Here is a 17,884-nt window from a genome sequence, read left to right on the forward strand (position 1 = left end):
ATAGGTGACTCTTATAAGCCGGTTCTTTTTAATGAGTCATAAACATGGGCGGACTTGAGGAACACTGAAACAAAAATGCTAATCTTACTTAAATCTTGTTTCTGTTTGAATTAAGATTATTTTTCTTGTTTTCCATTTGAATTAAGATTATTTTTCTTGTTTTCCATTTGAATTAAGTTTTTTTTTCTTACCCCATTGACAGATAATTTTGCTTATTTTAACTCACTTAATTTAGATTTGTTTTTATCGGAAAACAAGATAGAATTTCTTATGTTATTGTACTTATCTAGTATATGTTTCTTGATTTAAGAATGTTTCGATATTTAGCTTGACGTCCCTTTCTGGACATAATGGGTGGAACTTGAAGATCCAGCCAACCCAACCATAAACCTATCCCTAAATCTAATTGGATCAAGATCCATTCATTAGGTCCACAGAGGTGGAGTTTGACTTTTGACACATCATACACCTTGGCACATCCTAGTTGTTTGATCATAAAATGCCATTTGTCTTTAGACAGTACAGGTGAAAATACTGAAGTGAAGTCAGCATTTTACTGATTTATTTGTGAGAGGAATATAAACCACATTCAGAAAGTAAGTATCACAATTGATTAAATGATTTTCTCATGTTTATCAAAGGTGTACAAAAAATACATAGAAAGACCTATCTAGTGCGCAATGTACTAACAATATTTATAACATCTTAAATGTGAAACATTGTATTTTAATGTATTTATTTTAATTTAATTTAATGTAAAACAGATTATAATGATCTTTAAAAGACATCATTCTGGGAACAGAAAGTGTATTTTATTGTGTGTTTTAATACTCTGACAGTAAAAATAGCAAGACTTGGTAAGATTGGATCACATATTGTAAGGATTTATTAATTTATTTTTATGGTATGGTTCATTAAAGTGATGCACAGAGAAAGGTTCTGTTCTCAGTGAAAAGCACTCAAATTGCCTGTATAGTAAGCTGCAGTAAAGCAATAACCTAGATATGAAATCACATCAGTGAGAACAAGAAACAAAACAGTACAGCCTGTCAAAACGTTGGACTCTGACTCATTTTATTTCAAATCAACAGATGAAATTATTCATTAATGTCTCGACTAATACATTTGTTAATGTATTTACATTCATTTAGCAGCCTTAATATTTGCAGTACATGTCAAGTAAAAGCATTCTAGTATACAATCTAAAGCAGATGTGAAATGTAGAAAAGAAAAGTAAAAGAGAACATTTTTGTTGGAAGTTAATTTATTGTTTATGGCAGAAGGGGTGTGTTTTTCCTGAAAGTTGTTATCAGCAGATTGGGTAAAGGTTGGCAGCTTGTTCCAGGAACTGGAACAGGGAGGGTTTAAGGTTCTGGAAACCAGCATATAAGCACTATAAATGGTGAGACAGAACATACAATCGGTACAAATGACTAGGCTGTTGCAATGTATAGTAAAGCTCAACTGGTCATCAAACAGTATCCCAAAGATCCTTGTTGTTGCTGTTATTGAACCCAATTGAACAGTAATGCTGTAGTCGACTGACAGGTTGACTGCAGTCCGACCAATCATAAAATAAACCAAATTAATCTTCCAAGTTAGTATAAGTATGGAGATAATTGCTTTATACAGACTGTTGTGACAAAGGACTGTGTAACAGAAAGGTTCTCTTCTCAGATGACTGAAAAAACTGCAGTTTGATCACAGATATCAAGTGTACTGACGTCATGACCTCCAGAAAGAGTCACTATAGAGAGCATGACATAATGGACAAGAGGTGAGAATAAAACTCCCTTTTTTATTCTGTTAAAATTTGTGTTGTTTAAACTGTACAGTTGTTTTGGCAGTGGACTATTTTAAAACATATTCACTAAATTGTTAGTTATTTGTCCCTTTTGTAATATTTGTGTGCCAGGGCAACAATGTCACACTCCTTATTAAACGTTTTATCTCTGGCAGCAACCGTCATGGGTCACTTGTGTGCTTTTATTGTCACCTTGAAATCAAAACTGAGAAATCTATTTTTTTTTTATGGAACATTGTAGTATTTATTATCTTGTAGATTTCTTGTAATCTCCACTGACTTCAACAGTCAGATCTAACCCACTGACAAGGCGCCATTGACTGTAGTTTGTGAAAATTAGTTGTGATACGTACACCCCACAACTAGAGAAAATCTATGACCGTAGACCTTATGCGCCAGAGAAACAAGCGCACAGCAAGCTGGTTTGAACTTCCGTTTTAGCCCTGTGTGTTTAGCTCTGTAAATTTCTGGCATCAGTGTCAAGGAGTAATTAGCTGGTGAAGTGGATTTACTTATTGTAGGCCTAAAGTTAGCGAGAGTTATGAGCATTTTAATGTTTGAAACAAATGTTAGTAGACTGGGAAGATTTTAAAATGAGTGGTTCATTTTGTAAGATCTTACCTTCATGCTGTGGAAATAATATCCGGAAGACAGAACACAACTAGCGGTCAATGAAAGGGACGGGGCAGAAGTTATCTCAGTATCATATTCGCAGAAGTAAAAAAAAGCATTCAGGGATGTGTTTCCCGACAGCATCGCTAGCCAACTATGGTCGCAAGTTCTGTCGTTACCAAATTTGAGTTTGCGGAAAACGTAGTTCCAACGAACATTCGCAAACAGCTTGAGCTGTGGTTAGAAGCATAGTTTCCTGTTAAATTAGCCTACATATGTGGACTTATATGTGGACATTCTATATCTTTTATCCTATTAAATATATATACTTTTAATCTATATATTTTTGCATGTCAAAATGAAAAGTGCGTATGTGTATAAAATGCGCAAGGATACTCCAGAATATGCCGTATGAGGGAACCCGCAATGAATCAAACATCAAATAAAGCAAAATGACATGGAACAAAAACAGTGAAGTACTCATTGCGTGCCATGTTTGTTACAATAGCATCTCAGAGATCTTGAATAGAATAATTATTAGAATGTATTACTCATCCACACAAGTGCGTGACGTCATTGCCGACAGTCTAATATTGTTGAACCAACGTCTGCATCCGAAATCGCACATACTTATTTTGAATGAGTAATTACTCCATGACCACTAAAAAAGTATGTTCTATAGTATGAATGTGTGTAGTCCATCAAATGCACACTCACTGGAAGAAGTAGGTCATCCGGGTACTCTTTATGAGTAGCCTACTGTGAATTCGGACATACTTTTTTTTTCACATACTGTTTATACCTATTATATACAGGTAGTAGGGAAGTATCCGATTTCGGATGCAGCCATAATGATTCAAACGACAGAGGTTTGACGATGTTACTACGAGTTCGGGAAACAGTCATGGTTAGTTTCTCCAATGATACATCGTGCTATGGTATTGCGAGTTACATCATTGTATGGGAAACGCACCCCTGTTTGGCCAATAGCCACCATCAGTAAACTTGCAAATCCGTGTGGAAAAAGAACGTAAAATTGTGAGATCAAATCCAAATTTCAAGAAATAAAGTGAAAAAAATGCTATTTCCTTTTTTTTATTCTGCGGCAGAAACAGTTTTTAAAGCAAATTGACAATTGTTTTTGGAATCAGAGCCCAGTGTAAATATAGCTTATTTTTCTAACTGGATTTGGTTGTCGACATGGTGATTCATGTAGATAATGGACATAAAACAACAAACTACCAATTCATGCAAACATAAAAATTACGTCAAATCTCCCTCTCCTTGTGGACATTGTTACATCACCAGGATGGAAATTTGGCTATAATTTTACAAAGAAGAAAACACTTCTAAGCAATTTTATGAAATTAAGTAAATTGTATTTCCCGTTAAAACAGTGAGTATTTTAACATTTATAAATTGGCCCATTCATTTCTACTGAAGGTTCTTCATTATTGAATCAGATCCAGTATTGATTCAATTGAAGTATGTTCTGGTCTTCACAATCCGTTTTCTCTTTATCTGTTAAACGGAAAACAGTGTTCACATTTACATTATATCTCATAACACAGCTTTCTCCAAAAGCCATTTTCTTTAGTGCATGTAAATATTGTCAGTGTAATGTCTATTTTGCTTTATTTAAAGATGAGGGATGAGTCGAAATTTATATTTATGGTAATCAACATTATGATACAAATGCTGCAGATTGAACCAACTGTAAAGTTCATTTAGGGTGCACTGTGAAAATGAATAAATGGAAAAATCATCCTCTGATTCATAAAGAATGTCCACCAACTGTGTGTCAATGAAAAGTATTGATTCCATGAAACATCCACTTAACTTTAAACAGTTTAAGTGGAGTGACAGTGACAAAAACAGTGTTTTCCTCAGAGCTTTGAGGATTTTTCAATACGAACAGTGTTTAACTGCTGCTATGTTTTAGTCTATATAAGGGAGAATCTCCTGAACCCAGCTGGGTGTCCATGAAGAGTGACCAGTCAAGAGATGATGTAATCAACTTCAGTTTAGGAGACTCTTCTACTAATCTGAGGTAAGGACAATGTTATGGTTAATTAATTAGTATTGTGTAGCCAGACCTACAAACTGACAAAAGAAGGTCTGGACTCCCTAGCAGCTTTCATTGGCCAATGACTCCCAAAGAGGCTGTCTGACTGACATCTAAAGCAACCAAGGCAGTTTGTGTTGTTCAGGGTGATGTCTAGGGGCAATGAAAAAGTCGATGTCCCTACAATAACAGACTGGCATGTAAAACTCTTGGAAGTCTTTTAAAGAGTTTATGCCGTAAACTTCACATACTTCACACTAAAATCCAGCGTTTAGTTGGTCCTGATAAGCGCTCATTGTCACAGTTACACAGGGGCTTTCTTCTTCTATGAGAGGATTTGGCGTCATGATGGCTTTGTTTCCAACATACTGTTACAGAATGTCTCCCGGAAATCCTGAAAAATTCAACCAACCAGATGAAGACCTCAAAACTCCCAAAGTGTTTCCAATTTTCTGTGCCTTATAAATCAGACATTCAGCCAACGGTCCAGGGGCGTGACGTCTGAGGTTTGGAGGTAGTTGAGGACGCATTGTGATCGGATCTCAGTGTAATGTAAATGCAATCCAGCCATCGTGTCTGCATTCACACGTGGACGTCATAAATCCCCGCCCAGTCTTCCCTCGTGGCTGTCAGAAAATAATGGCCAGATGCAGTTTAGACAAGAAATTAAACTTATTTGAACCTTGCAATAAACATCAATCTTAAAAACAGTTTATTTAGACTTGCATGATACTGTAATTTTTCATTTTAATTGTGCAACATTATCTGAACGAAGCAATCACCTGTACAATCAAAGTCAGTCATGAGATCTTAATGAAGCGTTTAGTACATGTACACGCTGCTTTGCCAGAGGAATAATTGGAATCGGAATTTTTAAATGTTGAATGTTTTTATTGTTTCAAAATGTTTATCAATCTCCCATTTCTGTCAATAGTCATTGCACGCTATAAACTTAAACCCAGATGATCGATGATGTGACTTTTTTAACATGATCAACCCAGTTATTTTTGTATGATTAACTCTAGAAGTAGGCCTATTCCTTCGTTCAAAAAACTTAATTTGATCTAAGACTGGAGGTTGCACAAGAAAGTAAAGTGAGTGTGTTGGTATTTTTAATTGCTATCATCTTTACTCTTAATCTGGTGCCGTGCTATAGACCTAATTTAAATATTATGCAGGAAACAGAAATCCGATCGGTTATCCAGATACAGAGGCTACTTAATGTGAACAAATGTAAACACGCCATGTCCTGATTGGCTAATGATCCGATCATGGTGATCACATGTTAATACCAAGTGTAAACGCAGCCTATATTTCATTGGTTCGCAATGTGGTTCTTTTAAAATAGCATAGGGTTAATTATTAATAAAATGTATGTGGTCACAACCAGTGTTGGGGGTAACTTATTACAAGTAACTTGAGTTACGTAATCAGATTACTTTTTCAAGTAACTAGTAAAGTAACGCATTACTTTTTCAATTTACAACAAAATATCTGAGTTACTTTTTCAAATAAGTAACGCTAGTTACTTTTTCACATTTATTGACTGACAGCTCTCCTGTCCCCATGTTGAGAGAAATAAAGTGAGGTGTTGTGTGCATTTGCATTGAGCATGCATTTACTCATCTCACTTGCACAAAAACATTCAGTATTCCTCAAAATGAATAAAAACAGTCAAATGCAATCTCAGAATTTTGTGCAAAAGTCTTATAATTAACTATGTTAAATTACACAAATATACTTTATGTATTTAATCTCACTTTATTAACCAATGTCTTTGCTGCTGACCTACAATGATCTAATTCAACCATACTAATAAGCAAAAATGACTTTAGATTAGGTTTAGAAATAAGAGTGTTGAACTTCCTTCTCCTGTATCCTATTGTTATTTAATCAAGAACAGCAGCAGCTGAAAGGTTTGTTTGAGCGGCGCCCTCTACTGTACAGTAGTAAATATGCATTTCCTTCAGCCTTAGGCTTATTCATTTAACTTTTGATGTGAAAGGGCCTTAACAATTGGCAAAAATTGATTGTTTTAGCTGTTATTAAAAAACAAACAAACAAGCCCATGCAGGTGAGAAAAAGTAACGCAAAAGTAATGTAACGCATTACTTTCCATAAAAAGTAACTAAGTAACGTACTTAGTTACTTTTTTGGGGAGTAACGCAATATTGTAATGCATTACTTTTAAAAGTAACTTTCCCCAACACTGGTCACAACTAGAAAACAATTGATTTGATGGTGACCTTATTCCCTTTCAGAGCTCATACGTTTGATCTGTAAATCACAAGTGTCACCAATTAATATTCGCTCCACCGCACCTGTCCTGCTCGTCACAGTTGGATAAAAGAGAGGAGCACTGTTGGGTGTACTCCAGGACGAGGACTGGGAACCACTGTCTTAACTTTAACTAATGAGTCTATTTCAACCTAGTCTAGCCTCCTTTAGCCAGAACTTTGCCTAATGACATAAGATCTGAGCTCTATAGCCACTGCAATTGACACACTCATTAAATAAAAATCACTCTGGACTCCAAAAGGTTGGCCAAGCTCAAAAAATGGTACTTTTTCCATAGCCCGTGGGTTAACATAAGAAAACAATTCTTTACAATTCAACTAGATTTAGACTTCTATTATGCTGCATAGTTAGTGCAGGAAAAAGGGATTATCAACTTTTAATGAGGAGAAACTGATACAAATAAATTTTAATGTATGGCTTTATAGACATTATGGGCCCTATTTTAATGATTTAAGCGCATGGTCTAAAGTGCAAGCGCACTTAGGTGTCCACTTTTGCTAGTTTAACGGTGGGAAAAATGGTTGTCACGCGCGACGCATGGTCTAAAAGAGTTGTCCATTTTCTCTTAATGAGAAATGGGTGTGTTTTGGACGTAACGTGAAATAAACCAACCAGAGTCTCATCTCTCATTCCCTTTAAAAGCCAGTTGCATTCATGCCATGGCAGATTGCTATTTACTTGATGGAATTTGCAAGCGGAAAGACTGAACGCATCTCCAGAGCATCTACGGGACAACCCGGATTCCATCATATCTTTATGTACACAAAATTAATCTTTTACATTGTAGTCCTTTTATTTTTCATATTTGACTAGTTTGTGTGCTGCTGCGTGTCCCTGTGTGTGTAATAAGCAGAGTGTACAAGCGTGTTAGACCCTAGTCTCATATTGCTAATGCATTCTTTAAATAACAAAAAAATACTGCGCCATTGACTTTAGACCAGGTTTCAGTTGGTCAAGGGCGTAGTCTATTTCAGTTGCCTCAAAATAGCAACACCCCAACAATGCGCCTGATCACACCTCGTTTTCAGACCAGCACGCCCATGGGTGCGCAAATGCATTTGCTATTTAAACAATGTGGCGCAGGATGTGAAATGATAACTTTGTCGGGCTGAAACTAGCAAAATACACTTGCATCGCACTTGGCGCTGCATTGCACCGGGTATATGATAGTGCCCTATGTATTTTTGCATAATAAACAATGTTGAGTTGGATATTGAGATCCTGATTTAAGATCTTAAACTTAAGTTACAGCCTACCGGTGCACTGCTAAACCTTTTTTTTTAAAGTGTCATGGTTAACACTATTGAAAAATTCACTCAAATTGACATTCATAAATGGTATGGATGTTGTGAATTTAATATATTTATTTTTGACCAGAAAACTCAATGAGAAGGAAGAGGTTGAATTGCTTGTCCAGAGGAAGACAAACCCGACAGACCTCGCCAGTACGCTACAGACAAGTAAGAGCTTGGATCTGTTAAATAATATAAAACCTCACTGACCCCTTTATATTAAGTGTCTTTAAGTACATTGTAATACAATTTAAATTAATTATTTGAAACAATGCACTTTACTGTGTACATGCAGTACTTAAATAATTTAAATAATACCTGCATGTAATTACACCTGTAATTGATTTCTGTAATTATGTCCAATATACTCTTGACCCTTCCCTTACACCTTAACCCACCTTTAAACCTATCCTTATCCCACCTCAATAGCAGCAAAAGTATTTTGTAATACAGCATCAACAACAACATTGTAGTTAACAATTGATTTTATTTTGACGTAAGTACATAGTAGTTAAAGACATCTACTATAAAGTGGGATCAAACATACAGCTGATGGCAACTTGGAAACAACCAATTTATAGACAGTATAGTGTTATTGAATGGTTTATAATAATCAATGAAGAAAAGGCAGAGCCGATTTGACATTAAAGACACATTTTATCAGGGGGTATTACAGAATACAGGGGTATTCAGGGGGTATTACTCTCGATTGATTAACCAAAAACTTTTTGGAACCAAATGTTGAGGTTATCAAGTAAAACAAGCAGTTGGGAAAAATATGATACATCGGTGTTTTGCCCGATGAGAAGTTTATCACCTTTATGTCTCTTTCAATTCCTTCTAAAACTCTTTTAATTTTCCTTGCTTTTATTTTGTGATTATTTTAATTCCTTTCTGTGTTAAGCACTTTGAATTATCATAGTGTATGAAATGTGCAATATAAATAAACTTGCCTTGCCTTATCCACCTACTGTGTAAACTTACACAGGTAAATCCCATAACCTGCTGTCTAGAATACCCCTCAGAAGTAGGCTCAAAGTTAGATTTTAGTAATTCAGTAGTCTGACTGTTAGCGCATGATACTATAAATGCTAAGTTAATGTGTTTGATTTTTAGGATTTAAAATGCACTGTAAGTCACTTTGAATATAAGGCATGGCAAAAGCTACTCTGTTCTATTGTAATTTCTGTTAATATTTTTCTTTAGAATTTGCCCCTATTTATCTGCAAAAACACAAATACAGACTGGGAGAGAAATTTCAGAGGCTAAATGAAGGAATATCATATCAAGGGAACTTAACGCTTTTGAATGAGATCTATACAGAGCTCTTCATCACAGAGGGAGACAGTGGAGAGGTCAACAATGAACATGAGGTTAGACATATTGAGATGTCCAGAAGGCCAGAGATGCAGGAAATACCAATTGAATGCAATGACATATTTAAACCCTCACCTGGACAATACAAACCAGTCAAAAGTGTGCTGACACGAGGAGTTGCTGGCATTGGAAAAACAGTGTCTGTACAGAAGTTTATTCTGGACTGGGCTGAGGGAAAAGCAAACCAGGACGTCAACCTCATAGTTCCACTTCCTTTCAGGGAGTTAAATTTTATGAAGGAGGAAAATATCAGTCTAATGGAGCTTGTCCATAATTTTTTCTCAGATATAAAGGAACTGAGATCAACAGACCTTGATGATTACAAAATAATGTTTATCTTTGACGGACTTGATGAGTGTCGACTTCCTTTAAATTTTCAAACCAATCAGACATTGTCTGATGTCACACACTCAGCTTCAATGGATGTGCTGCTAACCAACCTCATTAAAGGGACACTGCTTCCTTCTGCTCTCATATGGATAACCTCTCGACCAGCAGCAGCCAATCAGATCCCTTCGGAGTGGGTTGATCAGGTGACAGAGGTACGAGGATTCAGTGATCCTCAGAAAGAAAAATATTTCAGGAAGAAGATAAATAATCAGAGTCTAACCAACAGAATCATCACACATATCAAATCATCAAGAAGCCTATACATTATGTGTCACATACCAGTCTTTTGCTGGATCTCAGCCACTGTTCTAGAGACAATGTTGGGTGAAACAGAGAGTGCAGAGATCCCCAAAACTCTCACTCAAATGTTCACACACTTCCTGATATTTCAGACCAAACTAAAGACCCAGAAGTATGATGAAAAAAATGAGGTAGATATTCACAATGCCAGAAAGTATATTTTTTCACTGGGCAAATTGGCATTTGAACAACTGGAAAAAGGGAACCTAATCTTCTATGAGGAGGACCTGAGACAATGTGGCATTGATGTCAGAGAAGTGTCAGTGTACTCAGGATTTTGTACCCAGATCTTTAGAGAAGAGTTTGGGCTGTGTCTGGGGAAGGTGTACAGCTTTGTGCATCTGAGCATTCAGGAGTTTCTTGCTGCTTTATATAGGGTTCTCTCCTTTGATTCAGACAAGAAACAGAAGTCGGAAATTACCAGTTTTCAAAAAAAGGAAGTGGAAAAGGCTTTGCAATGTGAGAATGGACACATGGATCTTTATCTGCGCTTTCTTCTGGGTCTCTCACTGGAGTCCAATCAGAATCTCTTGCGAGGCCTTCTGACTCATACAGGAACCCTGTCTCACAGCAGTCTGGAAATAGTTGAGTACATCAAGGAGATGATCAGGGAAATTGTCATTCCAGAGAAATCCATCAATCTGTTTCACTGTCTGAATGAACTGAATGATCATTTCCTAGTGCAGGAAGTCCAAACATACCTGAACGGAACTCGTGCCAGTCGTCTCTCTGATGTTAGTCTCTCTCCTGCTGAGTGGTCTGCTTTGGTGTTTGTGTTACTGAACTCAGAAGAGGAACTTAATGAGTTTGAACTAAGTAAATACCATCAATCAGAAGAAGGTCTTCAGAGGCTGCTGCCAGTGGTCAAAGTATGCAGAAAAGCTAAGTGAGTATTTTCATTGCTTTACTATTTAATGCATATTTAATAATAAAATAATAAATATTGAATCCAAAATATAAAATTTAAGTGTTTGCACTTACTTACATTTCATATTTTGGATTCAATATTTAATTTTAATATAACTTTTACATTGTATAATTTACACTAAAGTATGTGTTTATTGTTTATATAAATTGTAAAACTGTATTGTTACGTTAATATGTAATTAATATGTTTAACAATGCAGTTTACTACACACTTATTATTATGCTTTCTCCCAGTCTGAGTGGCTGTTATCTCACATGGAAAAGCTGTTCAATTCTGTCCCAAACTCTCAGAAATTTGAGAGAGCTGAACCTGAGTCATAATAACCTGCAGGATTCAGGACTGAAGCTACTCTCTGTTGGACTAAAGAACTCTCACTGTAAACTCAGGACATTAGAGTAAGTATGTCTTCACTGCAATCAGTAGTTACTAAATATGAGTGGGAATAACATTATAAGTTACACTGCAGTAATGACATGTAGTCTAAGAAAATCTGAGGTAGCAGGTCTTGGTTTACATTTAGTTTTTTCTTTAGCTAGGTAGTAATTTTCTGTCCTTGCATTGGTTGTGTATCCTTGTCTTTTGTTTTATAGTGACACTGCAGTGTATCAATCAATGCAACACTCACTATTCGACACCTCAGTCACATGCTTTTAACTTGTCATTGACCCATTGAATTTTTATTAGTGTGAGGAGTTTTCTACTCTCTTCTACTTCTCTCTCTCTCTCTCTCTCTCTCTCTCTCTCTCTCTCTCTCTCGCTCTCTGCAGGCTGTATAACTGCAGAATTGGTGAGGAAGGTTTTTCTGCTCTGGCTTCAGCTTTAAGGTCAAACCCCTCGCACCTGCGAGAACTGGATCTGAGCTGGAATAACCCAGGAGTGTCAGGAGTTATTTTGCTGTCTGATCTACTGAAGGATCCACACTGTAACCTGGAAAAACTACAGTGAGTGTTATTATTTTTGTCAAGTATTCATTACTTCAATGAGCTCATTGTTTCTGCCTTTAAATATTATATTGTTTAAATGAAAAAAAAATTGTAGGTTGTGATTTGTATATTTACATTTCTGAAATACATAACTTAGACAGTTACCTCTGATAACAGATAAATCTAAATTGTAATGTGGACTCATGCATTTTCTGTAAAGCTGTTTTGAAACGATATGTATTGTGAAAAGCGTTATACAAATAAATGTGAATTGAATTAAATATTTTAATACAGTTAATTGGATTATTTTGCCTATCTCATCTGTCTAAAATTCACAAATAAATAAAATGTGAAAAATATTTACAAATGTGTTTTGTCACAAACACAACTCTGACCAATCGTAGCACGTTCTCGCTACGATCAATCAGTTGGTTATGTTAGTAGCATGAAAAACAAAAACGGTTATACAAATTGGGAATAAACGATATATATAACGTGAGCAAAGAACATTCCCCATCACCATCACTGAAGCGGTCTAGCACAAGGTCACTGAGTTAGGTCTTTCCGGAAAAAAAACTTTATTGCCTATTGTGGCGAGCAGGACGAGGCAGAGGGATGTGAGAGAGCGCAGCAAGGGCGGTGATGTGAGTGATAATGAATGACACCTGTGAGACGCACCGGTCTCGCATCTCTCACGGAGGAGTGGAAGCATAAAATGAGGAGCGACGACGGTGAAGGTATCGAGAGAGGAATTTTATGTTCTGTTTAGTTTCTCTTTTGTGTAGCCAGGAGTCGTCTGCAAGGGGCTGCTGGCTGATACTTTTGTTTTTGTTTTTATTTTATTTTATCATTAAAAGTCTTTGTTTGCCGGTTCCTGCCTCCTTCTTCCCTAAATCATAAACATTGTTACACCTATAATGCTCAATGTTGCAAAAAATGTATTGTATAAATCTTGGATAGCAATGTGAGCAGATCTAAATATAATATTTCCACAGTGGCCTCTGATAATTGCAGACTGACCTGGTGCCCCTGACACTTAACTGCTTTATATTACCAAAGTGCAGTGTGTCACTCGATCCAATGCTTACTTTTTATTGGACACCTCAGTCACATGCTTTTAATCCATAATGTAATTTTACCTGTTGTGTGTGTAAGGAAGGTTAGGAAGATTTGCAGGTTTAAGGAAGGTTTCTCTTTCTCTCTGCAGGCTGAATAGATGCAGCATTGGAGAGGAAGGTTTTGCTGTTCTGGCTTCAGCTCTGAGATCAAACCCCTCACACCTGAGAGAACTGAATCTGAGCTCTAATAAACCAGGAGATTCAGGAGTGAAGCAGTTATCTGATGTACTGGAGTATCCTCAGTGTAAACTGGAGAAACTACAGTAAGTGATAGACATCCAACACCCCCCTAGGTTACCAATTGCTTCCTTTTTCCTGGCTTGATTGAGCAAACAGTGCAGGCCCCTCAATATACTCAGCTGCCATATCGAGATATTATATAGAGGAGTTTCTCAATAACTTTCTCCCCATGTGTCCACAGTATTTGAATTGCAAAGTGAACAAAAAGGGGTAGGTACTGGATATGCTTGATTCTGTGCAACGCATATGGAGTAGCATAAGCTTTGTGCCCTGATTGTTGAATCACCCAGAACATGTACAACTTGTTCAGACTATGGGATAAAAAAAGGGTGTGTTTCCAGATTGTATATATTTATTATTCCAAACCAGAGACTCAGTTGTAAGCTTACTAGAACTTCCAATACGTTTACAGACATCATGCCAACAACATCTTCCATATGTGGAAGCATATATAACGATGACAAGATTGTAGTCAACAACACTATGGAGGAGTTTGGTTAAGGGATGGGGATAATCTGCATCATATTTCTTGGGAGCATAAACTGAGAGTTATTTTCAATGATTCCATGATCCCAAAGCATATGTAAACTACCCATGTTAATCACCTCCCGTTTTCTCTATTAAGCACAGGAATCTTCTGTTCTTAAGTATAATAACTCCTCTTGAACCACTATTATGAGATGAAGAAGCTATGAGTTTAAAGTCCCTATTCTGGCACTGAGTAATGTCAGAAGCCCTAAAGTTGGAATCTTTTGTAAGAGCTACGTCAGCTTGCTTATGATGTAAATCAGAAATGGGCAACTTTCCTGCAGAGTCTATCTCCAACTCTAATCAAACACACCTGAACAAGCTAATAAATGTCTTCAGTATTGTTAGAAAGATACAGGCAGGTGAGTATTTTATACTTTTATACTCTCACTTTTATACAGTGTGGACCTAAGTTTATTTTATCAGTGTGGACAGAGGCCCTCCAGGACTGTATTTGCTAACCCCTGATGTGAATCTATCTTTATATGTCTTTAAAACAAACAAACAAACAAAACAAAAAAACTACAAAAAGAACACACTCAGCTCGGAATATATTTGACATAGTTAAAACAGGGAAATGGAAGCATCTGAAGCATCCGTCAATAATTATATCTTTTTGTGTTTTGTTGAATTTGTCCTCCATGTGTTTCTTACTACGATATATGAGAAAACACAAATATCTGTGCAGCATTAATAAGTCTTTTTCATTCTGACTTCTAAGCAAAGTAAAATCTATATATGCAAATTTAACAATACTGTAACTGGTTCACAAAGCTGCATCTGCATGAAATACAACACAACTATATAGATGTAACTCCCATACAAAAAAAATACAACAAACTTTCAAATACAGTGTCTCTTATAACACTCAAACATCAGTTACACTTTATTTTAAAGTGTCCTTGTTACAGTGTAATTATACATTTAAGTACTGAGTAGTATTAACTGCATGTACTTACTATAGGGTTATGATTAGGCGTGGTTTAGGCTTAGTTGCATGTAATTATGCATAATTTATAGTAATTACTTTAGAAACTACATGTAACGTGTAACAAGGACACTGTAAAATAAAGTGTTACTGAAAGAATCCAACCTGATCTCACAGGAAAACCTAACTATGTTACTAGGTGTTACTGTACAAAAACATATGATTGTCTGCCCCTAAACATACAGGGGTGTAAGCAGATCTTATGAAAACATGTGAATGAGTTCTTACAAATTCATACAAACTAGACACAAATTCATCATAATGTAAAATAGTCATAAATTACCATGATATTGTTTTGGATGTATCATATTTAACTCATCCCGCATTTATGCGCGTGTTGATTTGTAATCACGAGTTGTATTTCTTCTTTCTCTCTGCAGGCTGTCTGATTGCAGTATTGCAGAGGAAGGTTGTGCTGTTCTGGCTTCAGCTCTGAGATCAAACTCCTCACACCTGAGAGAACTGAATCTGAGCTCTAATAAACCAGGAGATTCAGGAGGGAAGCTTCTCTTGGATCTACTGGAGAATCCACACTCTAAACTGGAGAAACTACAGTAAGTCATAATTTTGGTACCACTTTACAATAAGGTTCATTAGTTAACATTAGTTAATGTATCATCTAACATGAACTAACAATGAACTATACATTTGTAACAGTATTTATTTATTAATCTTTGTTAATGTTAGTTAATAAAAATACAGCTGTTCATTGTTTGTTCATGTTAGTTCATATATTAACTAATGTTAACAAATACAACCTTAAGGCGAAGTTTTAGAAGTAAAAGATCAGTTAAAAACACAGGAGCTAAACCATTTAGGGCCTTATAGGTCAGTAGCAATACTTTGTAATTTATAATTTATATGGATCCACACAGTAAACTGGATAAACTACAGTGAGATATTTTATTATATTATATAATAGTTGATAGGATTGTTTGATCTCTCTTTCTAATTTTAGAGTTTAATTTTTTTCTTTCCATTTTCCTTGATCTATTATCCCATTTTTAGCTTTCAGCTGTTGATAATGACTGATAGGAATATACGTGTCGTGTATGTCTGACTTTATTCTTTTCAATATTTCAGTTTATTGCCTTACCTGCGAGAAGTCACCCATGCACCTGCAAACTACAAAACACAAACAAATTTCTTCTGATGAACATGACTGACAAACCTGACTGCCCCTTACTGGACAAACACTTGACCTGACCCAACAGGATTCAAGGGCTTTCAGAACTTTGAACACACACACACACACACACACACACACACACACACACACACACACACACACACACACACACACACACACACACACACACACACACACACACACACACACACACACACACACACACTTGTGTTACTATAGTGTTGTTGTCTTTATTACTAGAGTAATAATGTCATACCAGTGACAATAACAATTGAGAAATCTGCTCTTAAATGTATAGCCAAGAACCTAAAGCATGTTAAAACTATATCAAAATTATTGCAAAATGTCTTACAGGACTATTTTTGCAGACACTCAGGAAATATATATTTTTTAAAAAATTCCCTATTGTTAAGGAATATACAATATTTAAATGAAATTTCACTAATTGGTATAGTTGCCATAGTTGTATAAATTTATACCATGGTCTGTCCAAATACTCGATTCTGATTGGCTGAAAGGTATCCAATAAAACCATTTAATGTACAGGCAGTTCCAAGTCAGATTAATCACTGTTCTATATTAATGCGCTGTTTTCATTGAAACACTCACACACACACATCACTCACACACTGCAGAGATCGCGCTGCACCCACACAGAAACATTCAGGACCACAGAAATTTGTTTTCAACACTGTTACTTTGAAGTAATTAAACTCACAGCTTTGTTGTTGTTACGACCCCCGAATTAGCCTAGGGGTTCGGGAGTCCAACATTTAAATGCGACATTAAAGAGGGACATATATAAGCCATGGTTTGTACAAAAGACCCAACAAGCAAGCTTACTGTGCAAAAAGCCAAAACCTTTATTCAGCAAACAAGGTAAATGGCGAAAATAAAGTGAATTAATCTATACGAATATAGATTAATATATATATAAATGGACATGAGATACAGAATTTCTGTAAGATGGATTAAGTTAATGAAAAGAGAAAAAGATAGACGTGGACGGCGCCAAAGAAAAGAAAATAACAAAACCAAACAAAGTCTAGCTGTTAAATAACCTCTACTCCTAACTAAGAAAATAAAGAAGAAAACAATAATCTTCAGCGTCCAAGACGCCCTACCTAATTTCCACTAACTAACACAATACAGAAATACAGGGAGTGGCACTCGCCCCTAACCTAATGTGTTTAGACAAAAGCGAAACCCCTGCGTGTTGCAGTGTATGTCACGTGACATGCTACCTGTCTATCTCTCTCTCCGCACTAGTAACTTTCAGCGGTCTGCTGTAGAGCAAGTTACATAAAATCAGAGAATTAAACACAGGAAGAGTTCACTCATACATAAACTCAGCATCACACAGAGTGAACGAGAACCACAGCCTTAACAGGGTATACAAAGTCATGACAGAAAGCTGCGTGGTCTGAGTCTCAGCGAGCCGAGAGCTTCTGTGGAAACGTCTGGCGTGCACTCTTATTCCCCAGGTGGCCTGTTCCCATTGGTGACAGCGAGAAAAGGTGACGTCAGCGCTAACAATGATTGACAGGTCACTTAGCCAATCACGGGTACCTGCAAAAGCGAAAGTAACCGAGAGAGAGCGGGAAGAGAAACACAAGAGAACACACACACGCAATACAGGAACGTAACAGTTGTTAATAGAGAGACAGACACTGGACAGACGCAGGTCTTTCCCTCTCTCTTTGGATAATTAATTCACATAAATGCTATAGTTTATTCATTCAAATAAATGTAATCTTATGCACTACGTTATCTATGTATCTGAGCCTTAACTGACGAAAATAACCGTCAATTTTACCCTTCCGGTCAAATATTGCACTGCAAACATCAATAACAGCTTTTTAATGCTGGCA

General features: G+C 36.4%; 1 protein-coding gene across 3 annotated transcripts; it reads left to right on the top strand.

The window, feature by feature from the left end:
• The first annotated feature begins 504 nt into the window (after positions 1-504).
• On the top strand, positions 505-17,107 carry LOC143732560 (NLR family CARD domain-containing protein 3). 3 transcript variants are annotated; one of them, XM_077223774.1, is made up of 11 exons: positions 505-600; positions 1,538-1,597; positions 1,678-1,777; positions 4,359-4,466; positions 8,157-8,239; positions 9,278-11,024; positions 11,300-11,461; positions 11,834-12,007; positions 13,197-13,370; positions 15,244-15,417; positions 15,947-17,107. In XM_077223774.1, the coding sequence occupies exons 3-11, from the start codon at positions 1,728-1,730 to the stop codon at positions 16,014-16,016; spliced, it is 2,742 nt and encodes a 913-aa protein (XP_077079889.1). In that variant the 5' UTR covers positions 505-600; positions 1,538-1,597; positions 1,678-1,727; the 3' UTR covers positions 16,017-17,107. The 3 variants fall into 3 exon arrangements, with proteins under 3 accessions (XP_077079889.1, XP_077079892.1, XP_077079890.1); XM_077223777.1 differs by having other exon boundaries at positions 11,357-11,461; XM_077223775.1 differs by lacking the exon at positions 1,538-1,597 and having other exon boundaries at positions 512-596.
• The last annotated feature ends 777 nt before the right edge of the window (positions 17,108-17,884 follow it).

This window comes from Siphateles boraxobius, unplaced genomic scaffold (genome assembly GCF_051911475.1).
Source record: "Siphateles boraxobius isolate OS27281-9 unplaced genomic scaffold, OSU_SipBor_1 9, whole genome shotgun sequence".
Lineage (NCBI taxonomy): Eukaryota > Metazoa > Chordata > Actinopteri > Cypriniformes > Leuciscidae > Siphateles > Siphateles boraxobius.

Excerpts from the sequence above, each read along its gene's own strand:
- LOC143732560 (XM_077223774.1), top strand. The coding sequence starts at position 1,728 with ATGACCTCCAGAAAGAGTCACTATAGAGAGCATGACATAATGGACAAG. Across the intron at positions 13,371-15,243 it reads TGTAAACTGGAGAAACTACA|GCTGTCTGATTGCAGTATTG; the intron begins GTAAGTGATAGA and ends TTCTCTCTGCAG. Across the intron at positions 15,418-15,946 it reads TCTAAACTGGAGAAACTACA|TTTATTGCCTTACCTGCGAG; the intron begins GTAAGTCATAAT and ends TCAATATTTCAG.